Below are 12,792 nucleotides of genomic sequence, written 5' to 3'. Positions count from 1 at the left end.
TGTGTGACCATAAGAAACAGGAGAGCTGTGTGCACAGCCCAGAACATCATGGAAATCAACTTCCCCTCCATGGACTTTGTCCACAGTTCCCACTGCCTCAGTAAAGCAGCCAACATTTTCAAAGACACCACCAATCCAATTCTCTTTTCTTCTCTCTCCCATTGAGCCAAAGATACAAAAGCCCGAAAGCATGTACCATCAGGCCCAAGGACAGCTTCTATCCTATTGCTATCAGGCTCTTGAATAGACCTCTTGTAAGATAAGATGAACTCCTGGCCTCACAATCTACCTTGTTATGATCCTGCACTTTATCGTTTACCTGCACTACACTTTTTTCAGTAGCTTTTACACTTTATTGTTATTGTTTTACCTTATTCTAGTTCAACGCACTGTGCTTTTCTTTGTATCATGATGCATGTGACAATAATCAACAATTCCAATACAATTCCTTTGTATGTTGTGAGGGGAATACATCTGGGGTTAGAGCAGGGGTTCCCAACCTCTTTTATGCCATGGACCAATACTATTAGGCAATTGGGAACCCCTGGGTTAGAGGGATGGGGAGTACTGACAAACTCACATCTCACACAGCAACAAGTCACGCAAAGTCGACACAGATGATGTACATTGCAGAATCGTAGATATTCCCATTCCAGTGTACTAGTGGTTTCTGTTAACATCACCTGAAGATCAGAAGTGATATCGAATCTCATTTATTCAAAGAATTTGAGCTTTATATACTCCAGGTGTCAGAAGACTAGTTTGACAGAGAGTGAGAAAACAGTAAGACCTATATCCAGTGTGACACCATTGAGGCACAAGAGGTAAACATCAGCAGCTCCCCATACTTCAGGTACCAGAAACCAGGACTCACTAAGACTTGCACTTCTGTTTCTTTCAATGGAAATACAATTCACAAAGTAAACCAAAGTGGGAAAATCACGAAGTGTGACTTTCCTGTGCAAAGTCATGGGTGCCTTGGTATTATCTGTTAAGGGAGAATTCAGCCTGTATCCTTGTTCACTGAGACTAAACTGACTTTCCCTGTGTTTTTCCCATTAAAATCAATGCAAAATTTATCACTTGTTTAGAATATATCTTACTATTGTACTTGATAAGAACAAACTGCACCATTCAACAGAAGTTTGTGTGTGAGTTCAGTTCAAAAGTATGCACACTTTAGCAGTGCTTTTGTTTCTGTATACCTTGAAGTTAAATGTTTCAAATTCTTTGCATTAAAGAAGCCCTTGTTCAGAGTTCTGCAGTCCCTAATGTGCTTCACTGAATAACGCCGTCCTTCAAGTCTTCTCAGCATCCTCAGGAAGACCTCCAGAAGTTGACTTGGATCACAGAGCAGGTAAAAGCATAGTATCAGAGTGCCTGGGATCTCGATGTTTCTAAAAGTTCATCTGTTTCTTTGGAGCTTGTTTGTGTGCGAGGTAAAGGAAGACAATGCTGGACAGCGCACTGACCAGGAAGATGACATCAAACCAGCGATGGTAGAAGCTGAACTGCAGCTCGCCAAGGACCTCTGTGACGATGGTGCGATATTCCAGGGGCATGCTCATCCTCATGAGCAACACCGACGACACAAAATACATGCCCTATGACACAGGATTGGAGGGCAAATTAAATCATCACTCAAATAAATGTCAATAAATACACTTAAGACACAAGACAATATACAAAATTTCTACAAAATGTTGGTCAAACCGCACAAGAGTATTGTATGCAGTTCTGGTAGGAAGGATGTGGGAAGCACTACAAAGAGAGGGAAATGCTTAAAAAGGAACCTGGGAGAAATCTTCACGCAATGGTCCGAATATAGAATCATAGAAAAGTACAGTGCAGAAACGAGTCCTTTGGCTCATCTAGTCTGTGTCAAACCATTTAAGCTGCATATTCCCATTGACTTGCAAAGGGACCATAGTCCTCCATACCCCTCCCATCCATGTACTTGTCCAAACTTCCCTTAAAAAGTTGAAATTAAGCTTGCATGCATCACTTGTGCTGGCAGCTGGTTCCACACTCTCATAACTCTCAAAGGAAAAAGTTACCCTTCATGTTTCCCTTCAATTTTTCATCTTTCACCCTTAGCTCATGACCTCTAGCTGTAGTCCCACCCAACCTCAGTGGAAAAGCGTGCTCGCATTTACTCTATCTATAATCCCTCATAATTTTGTATACTTCTATCAAATTTCCTCTCAATCTTCTAATAAAGTCCTAAGCCATGAAACAAACTGCCAGTAAAAGTGGTTGTACCAGATACAATCACATTTAAAAGACATTTGGATAAGTACATGGACAGGAGGGGTTCAGAGGGATGTGGACAAAATGCAGGCAATTGGGAGTAGTTTGTGGCACGATAGCTGGAATGGATGAGTTGGACTGAAGCGTCTGTTTCCATGTTGTATTATTCTATGACTTTATGAATGGAGGGCTGTAGTTATAAGGAGAGATTAGAAAAGCTGAGATCATTTTCACTGGAACGTAGAAGGCTTAATGGTGACCTTATAGAGGTCTATATAAAATTATAAGAAGCAACGATAGGATGGGACAGTGAGCCTTTTTCCCAGGTCAGGGAAGACCAGACCTAGAGAGTACAGGTTTAAGGTGACCAGTTAATCTTTTACACATAGAGAATGGTGTATATTTGGAACAAGCTGCCAGAGGAGGCAGATACTACTTAAAAGGAATTTGGAGAAGTGCTTGGAGAGGAGAACACATGAACTTAATACAGAATAGATATCACAGATAAGCATCACAGTTGTAAGGAATGAGATAGACCACAAGGATCTATTTTCATGCAGTATCTTTCTCCTAAGAGTATTTTTGCTATTCCCATCCAGTGAAAATTCAATCAAAATCAAGGCTGGAGGCCACGAAGTATTTACATCCAATGTAGTTCTACCTTTTATTCTCCACTTGAAGCCTTCCCACTAAATGTTTGTAATGTAACTTTACTTGCATTCTGTAGTTACAGCCCTCACCTCTGGTACTGCCCTTCATGTACGATTGTTAATACTGCAAACCAGGTTGGTATAAAATTTCCATTTTGCCAAAGCTGCACACATACATTTCAACTCTAACTGGTAGAAGAGTTCATCTTCTGAATACTAAATAAACAGTACCCACTTAGATAACATTTAAAGATCACAAGAAGCCAGCCCACCCCCCATCGTTCATAGTCAGCATGGATTTGTGCATGAAAGGTCATGTTTAACAAATCTTATTGAATTTTTTGAAGAGGTTATGAGGAAAGTTGACGAGGGTAAAGCAGTGGATGATGTCTATATGGACTTCAGTAAAGCCTTTGACAAGGTTCCGCACGGAAGGTTAGTTAGGAAGGTTCAATCATTAGGTATTAATATTGAAGTAGTAAAATGGATTCAACAGTGCTGGATGGGAGATGCCAGAGAGTAGTGGTGGATAACTGTTTGTCAGGTTGGAGGCCAGTGACTAGTGGTGTGCCTCAGGGATCTGTATTGGGTCCAATGTTGGTTGTCATATACATTAATGATCTGGATGATGGGGTGGTAAATTGGATTAGTAAGTATGCAGATGATACTAAGGTAGGTGGCGTTGTGGATAATGAAGTAGGTTTTCAAAGCATGCAGAGAGATTTAGGCCAGTTAGAAGAGTGGGCTGAACGATGGCAGATGGAGTTTAATGTTGATAAGTGTGAGATGATACTAAGATAGGTGGCATTGTGGATAATGAAGTAGGTTTTCAAAGCTTGCAGAGAGATTTAGGCCAGTTAGAAGAGTGGGCTGAAAGATGGCAGATGGAGTTTAATGCTGATAAGTGTGAGGTGCTATATTTTGGTAGGAATAATCCAAATAGGACATACATGGTAAATGGTAGGGCATTGAAGAATGCAGTAGAACAGAGTGATCTAGGAATAATGGTGCACAGGTCCCTGAAGGTGGAATCTCATGTGGTTAGGGTGGTGAAGAAAGCTTTTGGTATGCTGGCCTTTATAAATGAGCATTGAGTATAGGAGTTGGGATGTAATGTTAAAATTGTACAAGGTATTGGTAAGGCAGAATTTGGAGTATTGTGTACAGTTCTGGTCACCGAATTATAGGAAAGATGTCAACAAAATAGAGAGAGTACAGAGAAGATTTACTAGAATGTTACCTGGGTTTCAGCACCTAGGTTACAGGGAAAGGTTGAACAAGTCAGGTCTTTATTCTTTGGAGCATAGAAGGTTGAGGGGGGGGGGGGGACTTGATAGAGGTATTTAAAATTATGAGGGGGATAGATCGAGTTGATGTGGATAGGCCTTTTCCATTGAGAGTAGGGGAGATTCAAACAAGAGGACATGATTTGAGAGTTAGGGGGCAAAAGTTTAAGGGTAACACGAGGGGGAATTTCTTTACTCAGAGAGTGGTAGCTGTGTGGAACGAGCTTCCAGTAGAAGTGGTAGAGGCAGGTTCGGTATTGTCATTTAAAGTAAAATTGGATAGGTATATGTACAGGAAAGGAATGGAGGGTTATGGGCTGAGTGCGGGCCAGTGGGACTAGGTGAGAGTAAGCGTTCGGCACGGACTAGAAGGGCTGAGATGGCCTGTTTCCGTGCTGTAATTGTTATATGGTTCCTGAAAAAAAATCATCTATAAAGTTAAGTTGTATTCATATTATATTCAAACATCAGATAAAATGCAGCTAAGCTAGAATTTTAGAGCAATTTTCAGAGGAGCTGGTCACTTTCACAATGTTTAATGTCTCATCCAAAAAACAGCAGCTCCATTGCTGCAGTGTTCCCTCAATACTGAGTGGAGCAGCCAGAGTGCTCAGGGTTTGGGCTGGATTTGTATCTCCTATCTTTTCACTGTAGAGGAAAGAGTTACCACTGACCAACTGATGCCTTACATAAAGGTCCTTTCAACTGTTCCTATAACCCAGGGACAATGTTGAAAGCAATACAGACTTTCAAACTTCCCCAAATTTTGCCCTGAACTTGATATACTTCTGTGCTTGGAACTGGGCTGCATTTGCTCAAACTCACTGCATGTGACAGGAAAGTCTTGAGCTGGCTTTCCCATCACGTGAAAGGCCAGTCCGGTTTTCAACCAGACAATACTTCAAACACTTACCATAATCTGTGCAAGAACAAGCACTATGACATTCGAAGACTTATTGCTGGAAATTGCATAAAAGAACTAGGAGAGAGAGAAAAAGAAAAAAAAACAAGTGTTATATTAAAACAGATGAAATATTTTGGTGAAACCATTTAGCAGAACGGCACCTGGAATGAGTTTGTTGTGGGTGTACAAACAAAATGCTGGAGGAATTTAACAGGTCATGCAGCGTCCATGGAGGGAAACGGACGTATTAGGTTGAGACCCTTTATCGGGACTGAAAATAAAGGGAAGTAGCCAGAATAACGAGGAAGAGGGAAGGGATGGAGCAAGAGCAGGCAGGCGATAGTTAGATCCAAGTGAGGAAGGCTGGAAGCAGACGCAGATTGGAGTTGGGGGGAGTGGAGATGGTGGCAGAGGCTGGTTCAGAGGTTTTTTGCTTCAGATTCCAGTATCCGCAGCAATCTGCTTCGAAGGGGCTGGGGAGGCTGGGGCTGTTCCACTATAGTGCAGAAGGTTAAGGGCAAGTTCACTGGGAGCATTTAAAGTAAAAGTGTTAGTCACCTTTCTATGAGGGTAACAAGGGATAGGCAACAAATGCGGGCCTTGCCACATCTTGAGAATGAACTCTCCATGTTGTGCCACGTTAACCATATGTTAATATGCTGTTATTAAGAAACGGAATCTCTGAGAACCAACATTTATATTTAATTTGAGAACCCTGATAAAGGTTGGTGGAAAACCAATCTCCTCCTGTATCTTGGCCATAGTTTGAAGGAGGGAACAGTGTATCAGGGCTCTTGGACGTATGGGAGCTGCACAAAGTTCTGTGATTGGTGCACAACACTTTGATGTAACACTCGGTAGATGACCAACAAAGTCAGTGCCAATATTTTAATTATCCAGAGCACAATAACTACCCAACTCAATGTGAACAAGACTTTTCAAATCATGAGAAAGAAACATGATGGCACTAGAGTGCCAGTGAGAAAAGCAACCTCATAAATATGCGCCATGCCTGTGAGTGTGTTAAGTATAGCCTTCTGTGGTTTGAGTGGTTGAATTGCCCTAAACAGATTTTTTACATAGACCAAAGAATCTGTGCAAGCAATCTTCACTACCTACATGCTAGTCATTTTTGTAGCTGCGGCCAGATGCTGACAAGTAAAATAACTAGTCCACAGCCATAGGGAGAGGACAGGAAGTACAGTGGCCTTAGATCACTGGGTTAAGGACCGTTATTACCCTATAACACTGAACTGTTTTTCACAACCTACGCAATCACTTTCAAGGACTCTACAACTCATGTTCTCAGTATTTATTTATTATTGTTATATTTGTCTTTGCAGAGATTGTCTTCTTTTGCACATTGATTCTTTGTCATAATTTGTATGTAGTTTTTCATTGGTTCTACTGTATTTCTTCTATGTTCAAAGTAAATGTATTATCAAAGTACATATATGTCACTATATACTACCCTAATATGAATTTTCTTGTGCACAATAATAGTAGAACGAAGAAATACAACAGAATCAACAAAAAACCCACACAATCAAGACTGAAAATGGCTGCCAGAAACTGAACCTTACAGTACTATATTTTGATATATACATAATTCGATGATAAACTCACTTCAAATACTGAACTCTACGGACATCAAATTCAACAATGGGGCAGTAGTTACATGTTTCTGCAAATGTGCATTTGATAAATAAATCTTGTGTAGTTTATGTGTGAATGAGAATGTCTGTAGGTGTGTGTCCATCCGTCCGTGTAATGAGTCAATCCAACTATATGTACTGATATCAGCATGTGCTGATTTTCTGCTCCATCTCATCCTGCTCATCTATTTTTTATGTACCTGTTTCTCTTACACAGTTCTCATGTTCACAGAGAATGGACCTGACATCCAGTTTCAGTGTAGATGGACTTGGAGATGTAGATGGATGGGGATGGTGAAGGGGTACAACTGTCAACAACCAAGGGATTTGCTTTGGGTAAAAAACTGAGGAGTGGATAGAATCAGGTCCCATCCACAACAATGCACATGGTTTCTAGCACCAGGAGGTAGGTGCATCTCTCGATAGATGTACCAATAGGAAGTTGGGAGGTCTGAAATTTTAAGGGTGCTAATTTGGCAATAGCTATGAAGATGGCAAAATATTTGAAGAAAAAATGAAGAAAAGCAAAATATTTACTTGATTCACAGCTTTCCCTATGCTAATAAAGGGCAGCAATCATACACACCTTGGTAAGAGTGATCAGTAAACCTCGGATGGAGGTGACGATAATTATTCCCACAAGGATGAAGGAGATATGTTGAGACCAAAACTTCACCTGTATTCAAAGGAAACCAAATTGTAAATACTCTTGTCAAGTCAGCACATTTGCCCTTCTCCTCAGAGAGCAACAGCTGGTGCAGAACATATACTGACTCTGACCTAACTGACCATATATAATCTTACATCAGTAAAGATGGGGCAAAATACTGTAAATGGGGATAATGCCAATTCTTAGCATATGGTGGAAACACAGTTAAGAACACAAGTAGTTTGCATGCATTTGTACAGTGCCTTTTACAATGTTTGAAAGTGGTTTATATTGAATCAAACCTTTTAGAAGTGTGGTCACTATTATCAACTAGAACATAAGCCTGAGACTGCTGAATTCAGCATTTCCAATATCTAATGACAAACCCTCTGGTAAATTCTGCCCCATCAGTGAATACAGGTCCCATGATTGGCATTACTAATGTTTCCAGTAATAAAGACTGTTATTTTTTGCTGCACACAGTAATATTCTATTTACTGCCTCAGTTTTTGCAACCAGCAAAACCAAAGACTCCACCCACCCCATTCTCTCTCAAGGACAGCTTCTATCCCACTGTACTGTGCTGTACTATTCTATGTTCTATGTTATAAGGCTATTGAAGGCTGTAGTACAATAAGATACAAGATAAGTACAATAAGAAGCGGCACGGTTGTGTAGCCAATAGCGTAATGCTATTACAGCACCAGTGACCCAAGTTCAATTCCTGCCGCTGTCTGTAAGGAGTTCATACACTTGTCCTGTGATTGAGTGAGTTTCCTCTGTGTGCTCTGATTTCCTCCCACATCTCAAAGACATATGGGTTATGAGGTTAATTGGCCACATGGGTGCAAATGGGATGGCGTGGACTCACTGCTGTAAGCTGTATCTCTAAATAATTTTTTAAAAGAAGCTTGACCCTCGTATCACAATCTACCTTGTCATACCCTTGCACCTTAATGTTTACCTGCACTGCACCTTCTCTGCAGCTGTCAACACTTTACCCTGCATTGTTATTGTTTTACCTTGTTCTACCTCAATGCACTGTGTACCGAACTTATCTGTATGAATATTATGCAAGATAAGCTTTTCCACTGTACCTCAGTACATGCAACAACAATAAATCAATTACAATAAAGGCATATCTCCTTAAAACAACTGACCCACACAAAAAGTAACTGAGATAGCCTCTCATTTTGACATTCCAAAACAGACTCAAGAATTTGAACTTTAGCCAACAGCAATGCTTCAGTTTAATATTGCATCTGAATGATAGCACCTTCACCCATTCAGGACACCCTCAGTGCTGCTTTGATCCATCAGTACTTTCAAGGAAGTAACAAGCAGGGTGGACAAAGGAGAGGCAGTGGATGTCATTTACTTGGATTTTAAGAAGGTGCTTAATAGAATGCCACACATGTCAATGATATAGATACTGGAACTAATGACTTTGTGGCAAAGTTTGTGGAGGATACGAAGACAGGTGGAGGGGTAAGTAGTGCTCAGGAAGCAATGCGATTGCAGCAGGAATAGTGTTGGGAAATGTATGATAATGCATTTTGGTAAAAGGACCAATAGCGTGGACTATTATCTAAATGGGGAGAAGGTTCAAACACCAGAGGTGCAGAAAGACTTATGAGACTTTGTGTAGTACTCCCAGAAGGTTAATTTACAGGCTGAGTCTGTGGTAAAGAAGGCAGATGCAATGTTGGCATTTATTTCAAGGGGAATAGAATATAAAAATAAGGGGATAATGCTGAGCCTTTGTAAGACACTAGTCAGGCCACACTTGGAGTACTGCCAGCAGTTTGGGTCCCATATCTCAGAAAGGATGTGTTATCATTGGAGAGAGTCCATGAGGATGATTCTGGGAATGAAGGGGTTAACATATGAGGAGAGTTTGGCAGCTTTGCCAAAACTTTGCCAATCCAGAGAATTGAGAGGAATGCGGGGGGGTGGGGGGTGGAATCTCATTGAAACCTACAGAATGTTGCAAAAGACTAAAAAGGGTGGATATGGAGGGAATATTTCCTCTGGTGGGGGTATCCAGAACTAGAGAGCACAGCCTCAAAATTGAGGGGCAATCCTTTAGAACAGAGATAAGGAGGATTTTTTTTAGCCACAAAGTAGTAATTCTGTGGAATGCTCTGCCACAGACTGCGGTGGAGGCCAAGTCCATGCATATATTTAAGGCGGAAGTTGATCATTTCCTGATCAATCAGGGCATCAAAAGATATGGCAAGAAGGCAGGTGTATGGTGTTGAGTAGGATCTGAAAGCAGCCATGATGGAATCGTGTAGCAGACTTGATGGGCTGAATGGCCAGATTCTGCTCTTGTGTCTTATGGTCTTTACCATTCATGGGACGGTAAAGTACTGGCAAGGTCAGTGGCTTGCTGCCCCATTGCAAAATGTATCACATTACCATAGCTCTGAAGTTACACAAGAACCTAACTAAATAAGGATGGACAACTCTCTTCCCTGAGGGACAATATTTTATTTAATATATCATAAAATAATGTACTATTACTTTAATGTTTAATGTACTAATCACCAACAGTGCATTAAATAATTTAGTGCACTTTTACTGATCCTAGCTTATTTTCACCTTAATCAATTAATTGCATCAACCCTGTGAATCAAGAACTTTAGCCGAGGCTTGTGGATTGCTAGTCTAGTAACAGAACTATGGTACCACTGCTCCCTGTCCAGTCCCACCTGACAGTCCACACTTCCTCACTACTGTCCCTGTGATAGGGAAGCCCCAGCATCACCTAAAAGCACTGATCTACATCACACACCCAACTCTGTCAATGGAACTTAACTCACCTCTTGCTGACTTTGAGGGGAAATTGATGATCATGACTGGGTTAGAAAGAGAACAATGGATAATGGTGCCTGTGTTGTTTTCGATGTTCTAGGGCAGTTAATCAAAAATTTGCACAGCTAGTTCTTTAAAATATTTAACAGATGAAAGAAGCCAATGTGTCTGACTTTATGAAATTTAAAGCAACTCAGTTATAAACTACATCACTCCCCTCCCTAGCCAAGCTCTTCCTGTTGGTTTGTTTGGACTTTTTTGCAACTGCAGAATGAGTTGCCCAAATGGTGGATACAACTCCAGCAAAAGACCTAGCAGCGAATTCAATTTGTGATTGACCTGTGCTGCCTGAAAAGAGTATCGTAAGATTTAATAGGAAGTTTAGAAGGCAGTAGGATAAGTACACAAAGGGGAATACATCTGTGGGGCTGGTATGAATTGGAAGGTGCCCCAAAAGAGCCAGCACTGGCACAATGGGTTTTAATAGGCACTTTCTGTGATGTGAGATTCCAGCCATATCAAGGATTAACATTAATAGCCAGGAGGTAGCGAGGAGTGCTTGAAAATGGTGCTGACCAGTCATGTACTGACTCGAAGGGCTACATGGCTCATTGCTCTCCCTGATGCTGATGCTCTGTATCAGCACCATTAATCTGCGATTTATGTATGTGAATATCAACTTGCTTAATTTTTCTGTGAGAACAGTGATCTCCTGTTCAATGACTCAGTACAAGAGAGAAATTACTTGATGGCCAATTGACTTTTCCAACATTCCTGAGCTCCAATTATATTTTTTATTTTGTACAACTCAGTAAAAAGTGATGGGTATAAAACAAGTATTGGTTAAGAACTATACAGGTTACGAATCAAATAAAAATTAAGTATTCGGTACCACCACAATGGATGACTTTCCTGAAAGAAATGTTGTCGCACAGGCCAATGGCTTTACTTACATCAAACTGAATGCCCAGATAGTTCACTGTGATCTCTATACCTCGTGAGACTGGGTCTGTTTTACCAACACGATCAAAGACAATATTTATTGTTGCCTGTCATTTGAGTATGGTTGGTGGGGAGGTGGGGAAGAAAGGAAAACATAAATTAAACATCCAACACAAACCAAAAAATCCAGCGTGTAACACAATGATTTTAGTTTCAGTTATATCACAGCTGATCCAGGTCAACACATATTAATAACATTAAGACTATTCGATATTATTTCCAAAGCCAAATGAAAGCAAGATACATGCAGATAAAACAATGTATCAGTACACTAAAAGATGAAAACTAACTCATTAAACTTCTTACAGCTGCTGTTCTAGGCAGAATTTTTTAAAAAAAAGAACAGAAATAGATAGTTAATGTCAGAATTCACTCTGCAGTTTGAGAGGGAGAAGATAAAGTCAGATGTATCAGTATTAGAGTGAAATAAAGGGAATTATAGAGGCATGAGAAAGGAGCAGGCCAAAGTATATTGGAAGGGGACACTGCCAGGAATGATGGCAGAACAGCAATGGCTGGAGTTTCTGGGGGCAATTCTGATGGCGCATGTTCAAACCATCCCAAAGATGAAGTAGTATTCTAAAGGGAGGATGAGGCAATCATTGCTGACAAGGAATCAAAGACAACATAAAAGCAAATGAGAGGGCATATGATAGAGCAAAAATTAATGAGAGATTAGAGGATTGGGAAACTTATAAAATCAACAGAAAGCAACTAAAAAGCCAAAAGGAGAATAAAGATGAAATTTGAAGGTAAATTGGCCAATAATATAAAAGAGGATAGCAAAAGTTTTTTCAATATATAAAGAGTAAAAGAGCGATGAGAGTGGACCGCTGGAAAACGACATTCAGAGGTAGTAATGGGTGACTAAGAAATTATGGATGAACTTAATAAGTACTTTACATCAAACTTCACTGTGGAAGACACTAGCAGTATGACAGAAATTCAAAATTCAGAAGCAGAAAGTAGTATAGTTGCTACTTCTAAGGAGAATGTGCTTCGGAAGCTGAGAGGTCTGAAGATAGATAAGCCACCTGGACCAGGGTTCTGAAAGAGGTAGCTGAAGAGATTGTGGAGGCATTAGAAATGACCTTTCAAGAATCACTAGATTCTGGAATAATTCTGGAGGACTGAAAATTGCAAATGTCACTCCACTCCTTAATAAGGGAGGGAGGCAGAAGACAGGAAATTATTGATCAGTTAGCCTGACTTCAGTGTTTGACAAGATGGTAAGAGCCCATTGCAAAGATTGAGGTTTCGGGACACGTGATAGAATAGGCCAAAGTCAGCATGGTTTCCTTAAGGGAAAATCTTGCTTGACAAATCTGTTGGAATTCTTTGAAGAAAAACAGGCAGAAGAGACAAAGGAGAGTAAGCAGATGTTGTTTATTTGGATTTTCAGAAGGCCTAGAAAGGTGCCACACATGAAGCTGTTTAACAACATAAGAGCCCGTGGTATTACAGGAAACATACTAGCATGGACAGAAGATTAGCTGAATGGCAGGAGGCAAAGACTAGGAATAAAGGGGGCCTTTCTCTGTTTGACTGCTAGTGACTGGTGGTGTTCTGCAGGGGTTGG

At 40.5% G+C, this 12,792-nt stretch overlaps 1 protein-coding gene across 2 annotated transcripts in view; it reads right to left on the bottom strand.

The window, feature by feature from the left end:
- Window positions 1–697: 697 nt before the first annotated feature.
- LOC140716222 (Golgi pH regulator) overlaps window positions 698–12,792 on the bottom strand; it is a 63,305-nt gene continuing 51,210 nt past the window's right edge. For both annotated transcript variants that reach the window (XM_073028846.1, XM_073028848.1), the window contains exons 11-14: window positions 11,165–11,260; window positions 7,332–7,421; window positions 5,100–5,165; window positions 698–1,604 (exon numbers count right to left, since the gene is read on the bottom strand). In XM_073028846.1, coding sequence (XP_072884947.1) covers window positions 1,398–1,604; window positions 5,100–5,165; window positions 7,332–7,421; window positions 11,165–11,260 — 459 coding nt within the window. In that variant the 3' untranslated portion in view covers window positions 698–1,397. The remainder of the gene's footprint in view (window positions 1,605–5,099; window positions 5,166–7,331; window positions 7,422–11,164; window positions 11,261–12,792) is intronic.

This window comes from Hemitrygon akajei, chromosome 2 (genome assembly GCF_048418815.1).
Source record: "Hemitrygon akajei chromosome 2, sHemAka1.3, whole genome shotgun sequence".
Lineage (NCBI taxonomy): Eukaryota > Metazoa > Chordata > Chondrichthyes > Myliobatiformes > Dasyatidae > Hemitrygon > Hemitrygon akajei.
The sequence above is the reverse complement of the archived record's forward strand: the minus strand, read 5'-3'. Positions and strand labels throughout refer to the sequence as shown.